At 39.7% G+C, this 17,842-nt stretch overlaps 1 protein-coding gene across 1 annotated transcript in view; it reads right to left on the bottom strand.

The window, feature by feature from the left end:
• The window catches only part of LOC112727398 (ATP synthase subunit beta, chloroplastic), a 1,790-nt gene extending 565 nt beyond the window's left edge, over window positions 1-1,225 (bottom strand). Inside the window, exon 1 of the mRNA XM_072209271.1 lies at window positions 1-1,225. This exon is cut by the window's left edge and continues 565 nt beyond it. Coding sequence (XP_072065372.1) covers window positions 1-1,049 — 1,049 coding nt within the window. The 5' untranslated portion in view covers window positions 1,050-1,225.
• Between the last annotated feature and the right edge of the window lie 16,617 nt (window positions 1,226-17,842).

Below are 17,842 nucleotides of genomic sequence, written 5' to 3'. Positions count from 1 at the left end.
GTCGTAGCATCCAAATGTGCAAATGTCGTAGCAGGGGCAGGGTCGGTCAAATCGTCTGCGGGTACATAAACTGCTTGAATAGAAGTTATAGACCCTTCTTTGGTAGAAGTAATTCTTTCTTGTAAAGAACCCATTTCGGTACTAAGGGTCGGTTGATAACCTACAGCGGAAGGCATTCGACCCAATAAGGCTGACACTTCGGATCCCGCTTGGACGAATCGGAAGATATTGTCGATAAATAGAAGCACGTCTTGTTCATTAACATCTCTGAAATATTCCGCCATAGTTAGGGCAGTTAAACCAACTCTCATACGGGCTCCAGGCGGTTCATTCATTTGACCGTACACTAGAGCAACTTTTGATTCTCCAATAGTTTTTTCATTAATTACTCCGGATTCTTTCATTTCCATGTAAAGATCATTTCCCTCACGAGTACGCTCCCCCACTCCGCCAAATACGGATACACCGCCATGAGCTTTGGCAATGTTATTGATCAATTCCATAATAAGTACTGTTTTACCCACTCCAGCTCCGCCAAAGAGTCCAATCTTTCCTCCACGGCGATAAGGAGCTAAAAGATCTACTACTTTAATTCCGGTTTCAAAAATGGATAATTTTGTGTCTAATTGTATAAAGGCAGGCGCGGATCGATGAATAGGAGATGTTGTGCGAGTATCTACAGGACCCAAATTATCAATAGGTTCGCCAAATACGTTAAAAATTCGTCCTAGAGTTGCTCCGCCCACTGGAACACTTAGGGGAGCTCCCGTATCAATCACTTCCATTCCTCTCATTAGACCATCTGTAGCGCTCATAGCTACAGCTCTAACTCGATTATTTCCTAATAATTGCTGTACTTCACAAGTCACGTTAATTTGTTGACCAACAATGTCTCGACCCTTTACTACCAGAGCGTTGTAAATTTTTGGCATCTTCCCTGGAGGGAAAGCTACATCCAATACCGGACCTATTATTTGGTCGATACGTCCCAGGTTTTTTTTTTCAAGCACAGAAATCTCAGGACCAGAAGTGGTAGGATTTATTCTCATATTTTAATATATCCTTTTTTTAGTTTTAGTTAGATTAGAAGATTTTTGAAATCAAATTCAAAAAAATGCTTGATAACAAAGCAAAGTAAGTTGATCAGTTAATTAAATAGAAATAATAAAATAATAAATCGGAGTTAGTACTCTAGTTTGTACCATCCAAACAATTCAATTGTTTAACGTACTCCCTCCATTGCAATGGTTGAATTTTTCAACTTCAACCAAATGATTCAAAAAATTAATAGAATTAAATTATTAATTTGTATGAAATCTTTTCTTTTTAGTTGGATGAAATCTTTCGAAAGTCTTTAATTTGTCTATAATTATAGACAATACCGCCTATATTTTCTATGGGATTCGAACCTAAACTTTATTTACGATTTGGTTCTTCTATATCATCGGCACCTATTGCTCATATTTCATGGGCGAGCATACAATTTATACCTAGTATTTTTTTTGTACTATTTTTACATCTAGGATTAACATATATTACTGTCAAGGTCAAGAATGACTTTTTTATTTAGATTAGATATATTTTTTTTTATTAAAAAAAAGGATAAGAGATTGGGAATTAAAAAAACCAAGGATTGGGTTGCGCCATACATATGAAAGAGTATACAATAATGATGTATTTGGCAAATCAAATACTATCGTTTAATAACAAACTATTCGGATTGATTGATAATATTAGTTGATCATTTTTTGAAAGATTCTTGTGAAGTGAAAGGTTTCGTTAACTACTAAGTATAGTAGTGTCGAGTAGATCTGGTTGTTGTGATAATTCTTAATTCATGAGTTGTAGGGAGGGATTTATGTCACCACAAACAGAGACTAAAGCAAGTGTTGGGTTCAAAGCTGGTGTTAAAGATTATAAATTGACTTATTATACTCCTGAGTATGAAACGAAAGATACTGATATCTTGGCAGCATTCCGAGTAACTCCTCAACCTGGAGTTCCTCCGGAAGAAGCGGGTGCCGCGGTAGCTGCCGAATCTTCTACTGGTACATGGACAACTGTTTGGACCGATGGGCTTACCAGTCTTGATCGTTACAAAGGACGATGCTACAACATCGAGCCGGTTGCTGGCGAAGAAAATCAATATATTGCCTATGTAGCTTATCCTTTAGACCTTTTTGAGGAAGGTTCTGTTACTAACATGTTTACTTCCATTGTAGGTAATGTATTTGGGTTCAAGGCCCTTCGCGCCCTACGTCTGGAAGATTTGCGAATCCCTATCTCTTATATTAAAACTTTCCAAGGTCCGCCTCATGGCATCCAAGTTGAAAGAGATAAATTAAACAAGTATGGTCGCCCCCTATTGGGATGTACTATTAAACCAAAATTGGGGTTATCCGCGAAGAATTACGGTAGAGCAGTTTATGAATGTCTTCGCGGTGGACTTGATTTTACCAAAGATGATGAAAATGTGAATTCTCAACCATTTATGCGTTGGAGAGACCGTTTCTTATTTTGTGCCGAAGCAATTTTTAAATCCCAGGCCGAAACTGGTGAAATCAAAGGGCATTACTTGAACGCTACTGCAGGTACATGCGAAGAAATGATAAAAAGAGCTGTATTTGCAAGAGAATTGGGCGCTCCTATCGTAATGCACAATTACTTAACAGGGGGATTCACTGCAAATACTAGTTTGGCTCATTATTGCCGGGATAATGGACTACTTCTTCATATCCATCGTGCAATGCACGCAGTTATCGATAGACAGAAGAATCATGGTATGCACTTTCGTGTACTAGCTAAAGCGTTACGTTTGTCTGGTGGAGATCATATTCACGCCGGTACCGTAGTAGGTAAACTTGAAGGGGAAAGAGATATTACTTTAGGTTTTGTTGATTTATTACGTGATGATTTTATTGAAAAAGATCGAAGCCGTGGGATTTATTTCACTCAGGATTGGGTTTCTCTACCAGGTGTTCTTCCCGTTGCTTTGGGGGTATTCACGTTTGGCATATGCCTGCTCTGACCGAGATCTTTGGAGATGATTCCGTACTCCAATTCGGTGGTGGAACCTTAGGGCATCCTTGGGGAAATGTACCAGGTGCCGTAGCTAATCGAGTAGCTCTCGAAGCATGTGTACAGGCTCGGAATGAGGGTCGTGATCTTGCTCGTGAGGGTAATGAAATCATCCGTGAGGCGAGCAAATGGAGTCCTGAATTAGCTGCTGCTTGTGAAGTATGGAAGGCGATCAAATTTGAATTCCCAGCAATGGATACTTTGTAATCCGGTGGTTACTGTTCGTTCTAGATAATTGCAATTAAACTCGGCTCAATCTTCAAAAAAGGATTGAGCCGAAGACAAAGATACTTAATTTATTGCATAAACATAATATATCTTTTTTTTCTTTTTTATTATATCCATAAAGTTCTATATTCTAATCGATTAGATAGATCTTATCTATTAGATATATATTAGAGTCTAGAAATGTAGAGTATATAAATAAATGGATATGGAATAGTTAAATTGGAGTATTTCAATAAAGAGAAATAGAAAAAATTCAATTAATAATTTAATAATTTTTCTAAAAAATTAGAAAGAATATTGACAAATATCAACTAGAATATATTTATTTATATAATAAAAACAAATTACTAAAAATATAATCAAATTTGATTTATATTAATATTTCATTTTTTTTCGAATTTGAATTCATTTGTTTTTCGCGATTCTATGTTTTCAACACTAAACTAATATTGACAACAGTATTGAAAACAAATATAATCCGATCGTGAAGAAATCGATCGATTTCTTCACGTTACAGAGGCAATTTTTAGCAAATAGTGAGTTCGTTAAACTTTCTGTGATACAAACATGAAGTTCCTTTTTTATTTTTATTCAAGGGTAAATAAATAAAAAAAGAATTAATTTAATTTGAATAAAGGATACCACTCTTGACAAAGAAAAGGTTGGTCCATCTTTTTTTTTATTTACGCATCCTATTTTTCCTATTTTTTTTTTTGAAGGGGGGAGGGGGTTGCTAACTCAATGGTAGAGTACTCGGCTTTTAAGTGCGACTCCATTTTTTACACATTTTTATGAAGCAATTGTTTCGTCCATAACCTCGGTAGGGTTTGTAAGACCACGACTGATCCAGAAAGGAATGAATGGAAAAAGCCGCATGTCGTATCAATAGCGAATTCTAAAAGGATCTCATTCTTATTGGATCGGACCATTTTTTTGTTTGAATTCGTGAACAAAATCAGTTGGGTTTAAGTAATAAAGGGATAGAACTTGGCAACTCCAATTATAGAGAAACAAAAAGCAACGAGCTTTCATTCTTTTTAATCGAATGATTACCCCATCTAATTGGACGTTAAAAATATATTAGTGCTTGATGCGGGAAAAGCTTTTCCCTTGAATGGATTATTTATTTTTGTTATGAGTCCTAATTATTAGCTATTCTCCATTACGGGGTGGCGATCAATGTGTAGAAGAAAGAGTATATTGATAAAGATATTCTTTTTTCCAAAATCAAAAGAGCGATTAGGCTGATAAAATAAAGGATTTCTAACTAGCTTGTTATCCTAGAACAATTAGGTGGAAAAAGCAAGTGGAGAGAATCCGTTGATCATTTTTTGGTATCTATTCATAATTCGTTTTAATTCGAATATCTAGAAATACCCCGTTTTGACTGTATCGCACTATGTATTGGATTTCCAATCCAATAAATCTTTGATCCCTTTGACAAAATTAAATTTGAAAAATGAAAGAATATCAAAGATATTTAGAACTAGATAGATCTCGTCAACAGAACTTCCTATACCCACTTATTTTTCGGGAGTATATTTATGGACTCGCCTCTGGTCATGATTTTAATAGAAATCGATATATTTTGTCGGAAAATGTGGATTATGATAAGAAATCTAGCTTACTAATTGTAAAACGGTTAATTACTCGAATATATCAACAGAATCATTTGATTCTTTTTGATAACGATTCAAGTCAAAATCAATTTTGGGGGTCTAACAAGAATTTGTATTCTCAAATAATATCAGAGGGTTTTATTGAAATAATATCAACGAATAACAGAAACTCTGTTAGAGCCATTTCTGTACATTCGATGTACTCTACGGATAGAGGAATACATAGAGTTGAACATAGTAAAATAAGAAATTGAAAGATTTCGTTGAAATTGTTCGTTTGGAAATTTCCGGAAAAGCTAATCATAGGTTCTTCTCCCTATCGGAACAATAGGGCTGTTATGCTCATTACTAAACTTGTTGAAGAGATCAAATAGAACCAAGATAGATCTTTTTGATCAGAGGTTGAATCGATCATCAGAAGAAGAATTAGGCCAAAAATTAGGATACATTCTGGGAAAATAAGACTTCCATCGAAGAGAAGCAAATGAAAGGCTTTCATAAAAATTCTCGTAGAATCGAGAATGAAGTTTTCATTCTGTACATGTCAGATCATGAATTAGTAACTGCATCCAATCTCCAAAAAATCCCAATTGTTTCGAATTTTCTCTTTTTTTTGGAATGGATATTTACAGAATCCCCATGAATAGGACCAAACCTTATTCCATGGTATTTACATAAGATTCCTCTTTCTTATTCTTCTTATTCTTAAGCAAGTCCCCGAGAGGGCTTAGTTGATCCATGATTTATGTTTCGTCTTTCGTTTCCTTTTCGTTTGTTTCGAGAGATATATTGATCACTTCCGATTCTTTTTCCATTGATTCTTTTCCGATCGAGATGTATGGATCCATGGGTCTATGTGTCTATATAGATCCTATTCATGGATTAACGTCATGGATTAACGAAAATGTGCAAAAGCTCTATTTGCCTCTGCCATTCTATGAGTCTCTTCCTTTTTGCGTATGGCATCGCCACTCCCTTTTGCAGCATCCACTAATTCGGAACTTAATTTGAAAGCCATATTTCGACCCGGACGTTTTCGGGATGCCCCTAATAACCAACGAATGGCAAGTGCTTTTCCTTGTGTGGATCCTATTTCAATGGGAACTTGATGAGTAGATCCGCCTACACGTCTTGCTTTTACTGCTATATCGGGAGTTACTCCACGTATTGCTTGACGTAAAACAGATAGTGGATTTGTTTCAGTCTTTTGTTGAATCTTTTTCATAGCTCGATAAATAATTTGATAAGCCAATGATTTTTTCCGTATTTCAGAATACGGTTAACCAACATGTTAACTAATCGATTACGATAAATTGGATCGGATTTTGCGGTTTTTTCTTCTACAGTACCTCGCCGTGACATGAGCGTGAAAGGGATAATCTGTTTTTTTATAACTTCTAAGGGCTAAAATGATTTATTTTGGCTTTTTGGCCCCATATTGTAGGGTGGATCTCGAAAGATATGAAAGATCTCCCCCCAAGCCGTACATACGACTTTCATCAAATATGGCTTTCCACAGAATTCTATATGTATCCATATGTATCTATGAGATCGAGTATGGAATTCTGTTTACTCACTTTGAAATTGAGTATCCGTTTCCCCCCTTTTCTTGCTAGGATTGGAAATCCTATATTTTACATATCCATACGATTGAGTCCTTGGATTTCCGAAATAGTGTAAAGTGCTTCGAATCATTGCTATTTGACTCGGACCTATTCTAAAAAAGTCGAGGCATTTCGAATTTTTTGTTGACACGGACAAAGTCAAGGAAAACCTCTGAAATTATTTCAATATTGGACCTTGGACATATCATAGTTCCGAATAGAATCTCTTTAGAAAGAAGATCTTTTGTCTCATGGTAGCCTGCTCCAGTTCCCTTACGAAACTTTCGTTATTGGGTTATCCATACACTTCACATGTTTCTAGCGATTCACATGGCATTATCAAATGATACAAGTCTTGGATAAGAATCTACAACGCACTAGAACGACCTTGTTGACGATCCTTTACTCTGACAGCATCTAGGGTTCCTCGAACAATGTGATTTCTCACACCGGGTAAATCCTAAACCCTAAACCCTAAATAAGTACTCAGAAAATAACAATAAAAGAAAAAAAGAAAAATACAGAAAAATATCCAAAATAAAAGAAAAAGTATGTAGTGGTTCACCAAAATAAACGCCAGAGATGACGACCTCCCCACACTTAAAATGAAGCATCGTCCTCGATGCTCAATCAAGCCTGGTGTGAAGGAGTGTCATCAATGGTAGGGATGGTAGCTGGGGTGTTCGTGGTGATGGTGGGCTGATGGTCTGGTTGCTGTGGAGGTGGGACGGACTGAAGCGGGATCTCCGGATCTGCAGTCTCTATCTGGGGCATAACCCCCTGATGCGGGGCAGCCTGCTCTGTGGCTGCCTTCTGATGAGTCTTCGCTTGGGAATGACGCTCCTCCTCGTGCTCATCCTCTGATGGCTTTGAAGGGGTGTCGGGCTCGGAGGGGATGTCGGCGCCCTGTCTGATCATCAGCTTCAGATGGGAATAGCATCGCCTGCTGCGGCGCTCTAATCTCTCATACCGGCGCCTGTTACAGCGCTCCATCTGATCAAGCTGGCGGAATAGACGGTGCACAAGGCGATAGACTGGCTCAGAGGCGGGTTGAGGTGCAGTGGAGGCAGCAGGGGCAGCTGGGGCAGCTGTGGATGAAGAGGGTCCAGCAGACGGAGGGGCTGTCTCATCAGTAGCAGTGACAGGTGGTGGTTTGTAGCCCAAGGCAAGGAAGTTCCTGCTGTGCGGGATGATCTTCTTGCAGTCTGCTGCTGGTGGTCTCTCATCGGCATCCTCCCAAGGCACATCAGCCTGACGGCCTAGCCGTGTAACAAGGTAAGGAAAGGGGAGGGTGCCACGTACGTGGGCTCTGGCCATATAATGCCGGATAAAATGAGGTAAGTATATGTCCTTACCCTCCAGCACACACCAAAGGAGGGTGATCATGGTAGCCGGGATCTCCGTCTCGTGAGTACTCGGCATCACAAAATTACTCAAGATCTGATGCCATAGCCGAGCCTCATCATTTAAGTACACTCTCTTGATCCCTCTAGGCATAGTGGTGTTCTGACCCATCTCCCAAGGAACAGCAGGGTCGAGAGCTATCCGTGCCTTCACAGCATCCCAGTCAAACTGCATCTGGCCCATGTCCTCCTCAGCCTGTGCAAAACCATCTGGCTGATCGGACTTGGCTGGGAGCTGGAGAATGGTCTCTATGGCTTCCTCTGTGACCAGAATTTGCTTTCCCCTCAGGTTCACTGCATCAAGGGTAGTAAGGTAGTAGTTGCAATAGAATTCCCGGACCCAAGATGCATTGACCTCTGTTAGTGATCTCTCCAGAAAGAACCAGCCCCTTTGCTTGATTTGCTCAGTAGTGTATTGCTGGAGGGCTTCTGGAATCTTCAAGGTACGTTCCAGGTATAGATTTCTGTAGTTTGCAAAAGCTGGGTACTTCAGTTCACAGTACCGGTTTGCAAATTTTATAGGATCATTTGCAGGAAGCAGCTGGTTAGCTTTCTCCTGCGGTGTGAAGTTCTTCTCCCGCCATGAGGTATCGTGCATTAGAGAAATGATGGACTGGGAGGAATCTCCTCTCTTGCGCTTGCCAGTGGCCTTGCCTTTACCTTTCCTGTGTGAGGCAGACATCCTGAAAAATAGAAAATCAGGAATGGATAAAAAAAATAGGAAAGCAAATAGGCAATTTAAACAAAGGAAACTCAAAGCGGTAAGGGAGGAATAGAATAAGGAAAATGAGTATATGAAATGAGATTGAATTTATGTTAAATGAAAAAAATAAGCAATATGCCATGGTTAGAAAGTTAGAGGAAAGTGAAAATAATCAGAAAAGAGATCAAAAGGGTTAGTATGGTTAGGATTTGAAAAAGAAATTAGGAAATTAAAATCAGTGAGTTAGTAAAGTGCGGGTTAAAGTAAGTGGCATAGAGAAAAAACCATATAACAAGGATTCACAGGTAAGAATAGAAGTACTCATAATTGAACAAGCAGTTTATGAACCAGGAAATCATAAAGGATGAGAAGGTCTGCCATAGCATTCATGTAGTGGTTTGGGTAAAGCAGAGTAAAACAGATTTCAGAAATGCCAAACCAAAATATGAATGAAAATAATTTAAAAAAAAATTTGGGCAGCATTCTGGCTAAAATTGGATTGTCCCGGAAAATGAATAGCAATTTAATCAGTTCATATGAATTAAAAAAAATCAAGCTGCATGTACATAGATATAAAATAAACATAAAAACTCAATGTAAACAGCAGCAACATACAAGAAAGCAGCATATGAATCATGATTATAGCAGCAACAGATTTGCACATAGGGTAAAACAGAAGTAAGAACAGTGCAAGTAAATAGACCTAGATCCACTAACCACAGCCTAAGCTACCTAACAACCTAAAAATCCACTACAACATGCAAGTCTAACTATCCTAATTATGAACATAAACGGAATAAAAAATACAGAAAAGTGACGAACAGATAAAAAAATTGGTTGCGTGTTGCGGAACCTGGTAAGCGGAAGGGGTGGAACAGGGAAGAAAGTGGCTGCGGCAGCGTCCGGCGCGGTGGTGGCGGCGGAGGGGGTTGGTGGCGGAGAAAGGGTTTAGGTTAAGTGTTGGAGGAAGAGGATAGGGGTGGGAGGTTGTGGTTGGGGTTGCTGGCTGAAGGGGTGGGGCGCGGTGGATGGCTGGCGGTGGTGGCGGCGAGCAGCGGTGGAAAGGGAAGGAGAGAGGAAGAAGGAAGGAGAGAGGAGGAGAGGGGGTGGTACGGCGGCGGTGGCGGGTCGGCGGCGGCGTCTAGGTGATGGTGCGGTGGCGGCTGGAAGGTGGTGGGTGGTGATTGGAGGGAGAGGAGGCAGAGAAGGGGAAGAGGGTTGGGGGTGAGGATTGCGCGACTGATAGGGTTCGCGGGCTGGGGGGTTATATTTTCGAATCCACGCGGCCGCGTGGGGCACGCGGTCGCGTGGTTGGGACGAGAATGGGAGTGACGCGATCGCGTGGGGTGCGCGATCGCATGAGAGGGGGGAAAGAAGGGTGACGTGATCGCATGGGTCGCGCGATCGCGTCGCTGGAAGTCATGCTAAACGCACGACTCCAGCGCCGTTTTAGCGCAACTCTCTGTCTCCTTTTGGGGCGATGTGCAATCCATGCGACGCGATCGTGTGGGATTGGTATTGAGTAAGTGACGCGATCGCATGGGGTATGCGATCGCGTCGGCCAATTTGTGTGAAACGCACAAGGGCCGCACGATTCCAGCCCAACTTTCTGTTCGTTGGATCCTTACGCCGATATATATATCACGCGGCCGCGTGGGTCACGCGGTCGCATGGGTGGTGTTTTTCGCGATATGACGCGATCGCATGGGCCATGCGGTCGCGTCGTGCAACCACTTTTTTTTTTTATGCATGAAAAATGCAAAATACAATGACTATCATGAATGCTTATGCATGATTCCAGGTTTAATAAATTAAAATGAAAAAGGAAAAATGAAAGTAATTAACATGAAATAAATTGAAAAAAAAAAGAAGCGACCATACCATGGTGGGTTGTCTCCCACCTAGCACTTTTAGTTAAAGTCCTTAAGTTGGACATTGGAAGAGTATCCTGTTATGGTGGCTTATGTTTAAATTCGTCCAAAAATTTCCACCAGTGCTTGGAATGCCAGTAGCCTCTGGGGTCCCAAACTTGGCATGTAAAGCTTCTGCGCAGCTTTAAACAGATATCCAGCCTCCCGGGATGACGAATGTCAGAACATAATCCATGATCCCAAGCTGTGTTTTTAGATCCGCCTCCATTTTGATTTATAAGTTTCCATTCGGGCGGGTTAAAGAGTAGAATCTCACCGTGGCGACCAAACGTCCTCCGTGATCCATGCAATTGAGCACGATACTAATCCGTGTACTTCGAGGTGAAGCGTGGAACCTTATTGAACCTGGTGCACCAGCTCTGAATACGAGCCATTTCCTTCTTACTCTTAAAGCCGCAGAGAGCTCTAAGCTGGCCATCTGTTTCAAGCAAACCATATTCAAGTGAATAAGTAAAATTATAAGTTAAGGATTGTACCCACTTGAAGCTTGTATTGGGTGGCAATGGCCTTGGGATAGGTATTTTTGGTGGTTCTGCAAGTTCCGTTTCCTTGTGCTCTTCTGTGAATTCTTCCACTTCCTTGCAAAGAACTTCGATTGTATCTGTATTCTGGTCAAAGTCTTCTGCGTCTTCCTCATCACTTGAGTCATAGATTGGAGGTTGAGAGAAATCTACCTCCGCATCATCTTCATATTCACTTGGGGAAGATTCTTCGATCTCAGAGAATTCACTTGCGGACGCAAGTTCATCACTAGGAGCACTAGACTTGTGACTATCATCATCAAGGAAAATTGCTTCTTGGATTATTCCGTCTGATTCTTCGTAAACGACTTGCCTTGGAAATTGTACGGTATCCTCCTTATCATCAACTGTAGTGTCTTGGACGGAGTTTTCCTCAATTCTGTATTCCCAAGGAAGTTCAGCATCGCCTAGATCTTCAACCAACTCTTCTTTTTGAACAATGACAGCTTCTTCCACTTGTTCTAGTACGAATTCATTTTCTGTCTTGTCCACTGGAGTCTTTAGTATTTCTTTCATGCTACGCTCTTCATTGGGCTGTCCACATGGAGCTGTGGTTGATCCTTGTATATTTGAGCGCCTAGTAGCCCATTGAATTAGTGCTTGCTCCAGTTGTTGAATGGTTGTTTGAAATTTAATCATTGTTTCTTTCAGGCGATCTTTTGCTTCGCGGTTTGCCAGACTTGGACATGATACAAAGGAAAGTGGTGATGATTGGGAACGATTGGATTGGTATTGGGGTAAGGAAGGATCATATGATGGCGAATGGTGAAGAGAAGCTTGTGAGTGTGGTGGTTCGAGGTTATGTTGAAAGGATGGTTCATATGCACGGGGTGGGGCTTGTTGGTAGTTACAAGGTTGTCCACCATGTCTTACAGCTGGGTATGCATGGTAGAATGGTCTTTGTCCAGGATATCTCGGAGGGTGTTGCCGCCAAAAGAGTTGATTAGATCCTCTTGGTTCCATCCATCCTTGATTGGTCTGACCTTGATGCACATTCCTGCTATAACTTCTATTTCCTTTAACAATATTAGAACCAAAATCAAAGCGAGAGGGGTGAGAGTTCATAGTAGCAAATAAAGAGAAAAAGGAAAAACAAAAATAAATAAACAAGCAAAAGAAAAATATTTACAATAACCAATAATAAGGCACACGTTAGCAGTTCCCCGGCAACGGCGCCATTTTGAAAGAGCAGAAGATTGATGGTTTAGAGGTTATAAAAACTCTCGTTGTGAGTATAGTTACTAAACCAAGCAATCAACCTTTCTTACAAACGTGTTGGTTGTCACAAGTAACAAACCCCTTTAAAAATTGTTAACCGAGTATTCAAACCTCGGGTCGTCTTCTCAAGGAACTGCGAGGAAGTGTGTTCTTATTATTGGTTATAAGGGTCGTAATCGGGGTTTAGAAGGTGAGAAGCAAGTAATTTAAATGACGAGTGAATTAGATGGCAAGTAAAAATAAATAATAACTGTAAAACAACTTTTGGCAAGATAAGGGAAATTAGAAGTCCAACTTAGTTACCCTTCTCAACAATAATGAAAGTTGTATCTTAATTCCACTTGGTCAACCTTTACCGGAGCAAAGGAAAGTCAAGGAACTAATTAAATTGACCTTTGAATCCTAATTATTTCCTAAGAAAAGGTTGGGATTATTTAAGTTCAACTTAATTAGCAAGATAACGATTATCAATTATGTTGAGTTTAATAACTGTTGAGTTACTGAATTCTTAACCAAAACCAAAAGGGGAAAAAGTGAATTGCTGAAATAATAAAAATGTCCTTAGATGGGAAGCAATGGCAAATTAAATCAAAGAGAATAATCATAAACTGAAAATACCTCAAATTATTATTAATTCAATTAGAAATCTGTAACATGGAATAATTCTTAGATCAATTTATAATAATAATCAATTCAAATGTTGGAATAAATAAATAGAAGTAAAACTAAAAGAACATTAAACGTGGATCCAGAGTTACTCCCAAAACAGGAAGAAATCCTAAATCCTAAAAGAGAGAGAGAGAAGATCTCCCTCTCAACTAAATCTAAATCATTGAAAGGTAAAAATATGCGAGCTCTGCTTTGAATGGAAGCATTCCCACACTTTATAACCTCTGGTCTATGCTGTCTGTACTTGGATCTGGGCCAAAAAGGGCTTCAGAATTCGCTGGGGGCGTATTCTGTAATTTATGGTGCGTGGCCTTTGTCACGCATCTGCGTGGGTCACGCGGTCGCGTCATTCGGAGCTTTTTCTTGCCACGCGGTCGCGTCAGTCATGCGGCCGCGTCGCTGCTGATTCGTGCTTGGCACGCGATCGTGTCATCCATGCGATTGCGTAGATACCAGTTTCTTTAAAGCTCCGTTTTGCTTCCTCCTTCCATTCTAGTATGTTTCCTTTTTCCATCCTTTTAAGTCATTCTGCCTTAGAAAATCTGAAACTACTCAACACACTAATCACGGCATCGAATGGAAATAAAGGTAATTAAAATAATTAATTTTTAAAGCTTAGGAAACATGTTTTTCACAACATGACATAATAAGGAAGGGAAAGTAAAACCATGCAATTAATGTGAATAAGTAGGTGAAGAGTTGAATAAATCACTCTAATTAAGCACAAAAGAACTCATGAAATATGGGTTTATCAATTATCCATCCAATAACCAAGCCACCAATCAAAACACTTACCATCAGCCCTCAACATCTCACAACCAACCAATCTCACAAGACTCTCAGAGGATCACCAATTTGGAGCTCTTGATGGAGAAAATGATGAAGAACCAAGAACTTACAACTAAAAATCAAGAAGCTTCCATGAAAAATATGGAAAGACAGATTGGACAGCTTTCCAAGCAGATTGCTATTGAGAGACCATCAAGCTCATTGCCAAGCGACACCATCCCTAATCCAAAAGAAGAGTGCAAAGCTATACAGCTAAGGAGTGGAAAGGTCTTGATGAAAGATGTAGGAGCAACCAAGAAGCCAAAGAAAAATGACAAGAAGCAAGCTGAGAAAGAGGAAGCTAGCAACAAAGAAGTGACAGCAAGCAAGTAAACTTCAGGGGAGCTCAAAGATAAAGAAGACCGGCCACAAATTTCAAGGAAAGGGAGGGAAGCAATGGAAGAACCAACCAAGGAACAAAGGCAGGGAGTGAACTTCACACCTCCACTGCCATACCCCCAAAGGTTCAACAAGGAGACTAAGGACCAACACTTCCCTAAATTTCTTGAAGTCTTCAAGAAATTGGAGATAAACATTCCACTGGCTGAGGCATTAGAGAAAATGCCCCTATATGCCAAGTTCTTGAAAGAGCTCATTAACAAAAAGAGGAGTTGGCAAGAGAAGGAAACAGTGCTTCTCACTGAAGAATGTAGTGCCGTGATTCAAGGGGGTATCCCACCAAAGCTCAAAGATCCAGGGAGTTTTGTAGTTTCATGTACCATAGGCAAGATGACCTTAAACAAAGCTCTCTGTGACCTTAGTGCTAGTATTAATCTGATGGCGTTATCAATGATGAGAAAGCTTGCCATAGAAGAACTCAAACCTACCAGGATGTCTTTGGTGATGGCTGACAGATCAATCAAGACACCCAATGGCATTGTGGAAAAAATATTAGTGAAGGTTGGGGAGTTTATCTTCCCTGCAGACTTTGTAATTTTGGATACAGAAGAAGAAGGAAACAATTCAATCATCTTGAGAAGGCCATTTCTAGCTACAGCCAGAGCTATTATTGATGTAGAGAAGGGAGAGATGATCTTCAGGGTGCACAATAAGCAAATGGTCATCAATGTCTTCAAATTAATGTAATATCCCCCTGAACAAGAGAAGTACATGAAGGTGGATATGATAGAAAGTCTGGTAGAGGAAATGTTAGAAGCCACTTGTCATGAACTACAGGACGAAGAAGTGGAGGAGGAACAAGAAGAGGAAGTGGTAGAAATCTCTAGTAAAGATAAGGAGAAGGAGAAGCCAAAGCAGGAGTTGAAGCCTTTTCCCCCTCACCTCAAATACGTGTTCCTGGGAGAAGAAGAGGCCCTACCAGTGATCATTAACTCCTCCTTGAATATGAAAGAAGAAACAAGGTTGATTGAAGTGTTGAAAGCTCACAAAATAGCCTTGGGTTGGACAATTGAGGATATCAAAGGCATTAGCCCAGCCATCTGTATGTATAAAATTCTGTTGGAAGAAGAATCAAAGCTTGTGGTTCAATCCCAAAGAAGGCTCAACCCAGCCATAAAGGAGGTAGTTCAAAAAGAATTCATGAAGCTATGGAATGCTGGGATAATTTTTCCAATCTCTGATAGCTCATGGGTGAGCCCGGTTTAAGTTGTACCAAAAAAGGGAGGAATGACAGTCATCACCAATGAGAAGAATGAGTTAATCCCCACCAAGACAGTGACTGGGTGGAGGATGTGCATAGACTATAGGAGATTGAATGATGCTACAAGGAAAGATTACTTCCCTCTATCCTTCATTGATCAAATGTTGGAGAGATTGGCAGGCCATGCTTACTACTGCTTCCTAGATGGATACTTGATGAGCGGATAATTTATACGCTTTTTAGCATTGTTTTTACATAGTTTTCAATATGATTTAGTTAGTTTTTAGTATATTTTTATTAGTTTTTAAATAAAAATCACATTTCTGGACTTTACTATGAGTTTGTGTGTTTTTCTGTGATTTCAGGTAATTTCTGGCTGAAATTTAGGGACTTGAGCAAAAATTAGATTCAGAGGTTGAAGAAGGACTGCAAATGCTGTTGGATTCTGACCTTCCTGCACTCAAAGTGGATTTTCTGGAGCAACAAAAATCCAAATGGCGCACTCTTAATTGCGTTGGAAAGTAGACATCCAGGGATTTCCAGCAATATATAATAGTCCATACTTTGCTCGAGTTTAGATGACGCAAACTGGCGTTCAACGCCAGTTCCATGTTGCATTCTGGAGTTAAACGCCAGAAACAGGTTGCAAAGTGGAGTTAAACGCCAGCAACAGGTGACAAACTGGCGTTCAACTCCAAGAGAAACCTCTACACGTGTAAAGCTCAATGCTCAGCCCAAGCACACACCAAGTGGGCCCCAGAAGTGGATTTCTGCATCATTTACTCATTTCTGTAAACCCTAGTAACTAGTCTGATATAAATAGGACCTTTTGCTATTATATTAGATTTCTTTGATCAGTTTTATGCTATCTTAGACCTTTATGGGAGCTGGCCATTCGGCAATGCCTGGTCCTTGTTCTTATGTATTTTCAACGGTAGAGTTTTTACACACCATAGATTAAGGTGTGGAGCTCTGCTGTTCTTCATGAATTAATACAAAGTACTATTGTTTTTCTATTCAATTCAAGCTTATTCCGATTCTAAGATATTCATTCGCACCTCAATATGAATGTGATGATCGTGACAATTATCATCATTCCCAACCTATGAACGTGTGCCTGACGACCACTTCCGTTCAACCTTAGATTGAATGAGTATCTCTGGGAATCCTTAATCAGAGTCTTCGTGGTATAAGTTAGAATCCATGGACGGCCATTCTTGAGATCTGGAAAGTCTAAACCTTGTCTGTGGTATTCCGAGTAGGATCTGGGAAGGGATGGCTGTGACGAGCTTCAAACTCGCGAGTGCTGGGCGTAGTGACAGACGCAAAAGGATCAATGGATCCTATTCCAGTATGATCGAGAACCGACAGATGATTAGCCATGCAGTGACAGCGCATTGGACCATTTTCACTGAGAGGACAGGATGTAGCCATTGACAACGGTGATGCCTAACATACAGCTTTCCATAGAAAGGAGTATGAATGATTGGATGAAGACAACAGGAAAGCAGGGGTTCAGGAGGAACGAACGCATCTCTATACGCTTATCTGAAACTCTCACCAATGAATTACATAAGTATCTCTATCTTTAATTTACGTTTTATTTATATTTTAATTATATTTTAATTACCAAATATCCATAACCATATGAATCTGCCTGACTGAGATTTGCCATCTCTATACTCACGTAAGGTTTATTACTTGGACGACCCAGTGCACTTGCTGGTTAGTTGTGCGAAGTTGTGACAAAGAACTAAGATTATGAACGTGTGTATTAAGTTTTTGGCGCGGTTACCAAGGAATGAACCGTCACGATTTCTGCGCACCAAGTTTTTGGCGCCGTTGCCGGGGATTGTTCGAGTTTGGACAACTGACGGTTCATCTTGTTGCTCAGATTAGGTAATTGTATTTTATTTTTAAGCTTTTTATTTCTTATTTTCGAAAAAAATACAAAAAAAATTCTTCTTTTTCGTTTTTTCCAAAATAATTTTCAAAAAAAAAACCAAAAAAATTAACAAAATCATAAAAACCAAAAATTTTTATGTTTCTTGTTTAAGTTTGGTGTCAATTGCATTCTTTTATTTTTCTTAAAAATTTTCGAAAAATTCATGCATGGTGTTCTTCATGATCTTCAAGTTGTTCTTGATGATTTTCCTTATTTGATTTTTGCATTTCTATGTTTTGTGTCTTTTCTTCTTTTTCATATGCATTTTAGAATCATTAGTATCTAAATATTGAAAGCTTCTAAGTTTGGTTTCTTGCATGTTTTTCTTTTCTTAAAAATTTACAAAAATAAGTTCTTGATGTTCATCTTGATCTTCAAAGTGTTCTTGGTGTTCATCTTAACATTCAAAGTGTTCTTGCATGCATTGTGTGTTTTGATTCATAATTTTTATGTCTTGTGTCTTTTTCATGTTTTTCTCTTCCATCATTAAAAAAT

This window comes from Arachis hypogaea, chromosome 12 (assembly GCF_003086295.3).
Source record: "Arachis hypogaea cultivar Tifrunner chromosome 12, arahy.Tifrunner.gnm2.J5K5, whole genome shotgun sequence".
NCBI classification, from domain to species: domain Eukaryota; kingdom Viridiplantae; phylum Streptophyta; class Magnoliopsida; order Fabales; family Fabaceae; genus Arachis; species Arachis hypogaea.
Note: the sequence above shows the minus strand (reverse complement) of the source record. Positions and strands in the feature narration are given on the sequence as shown.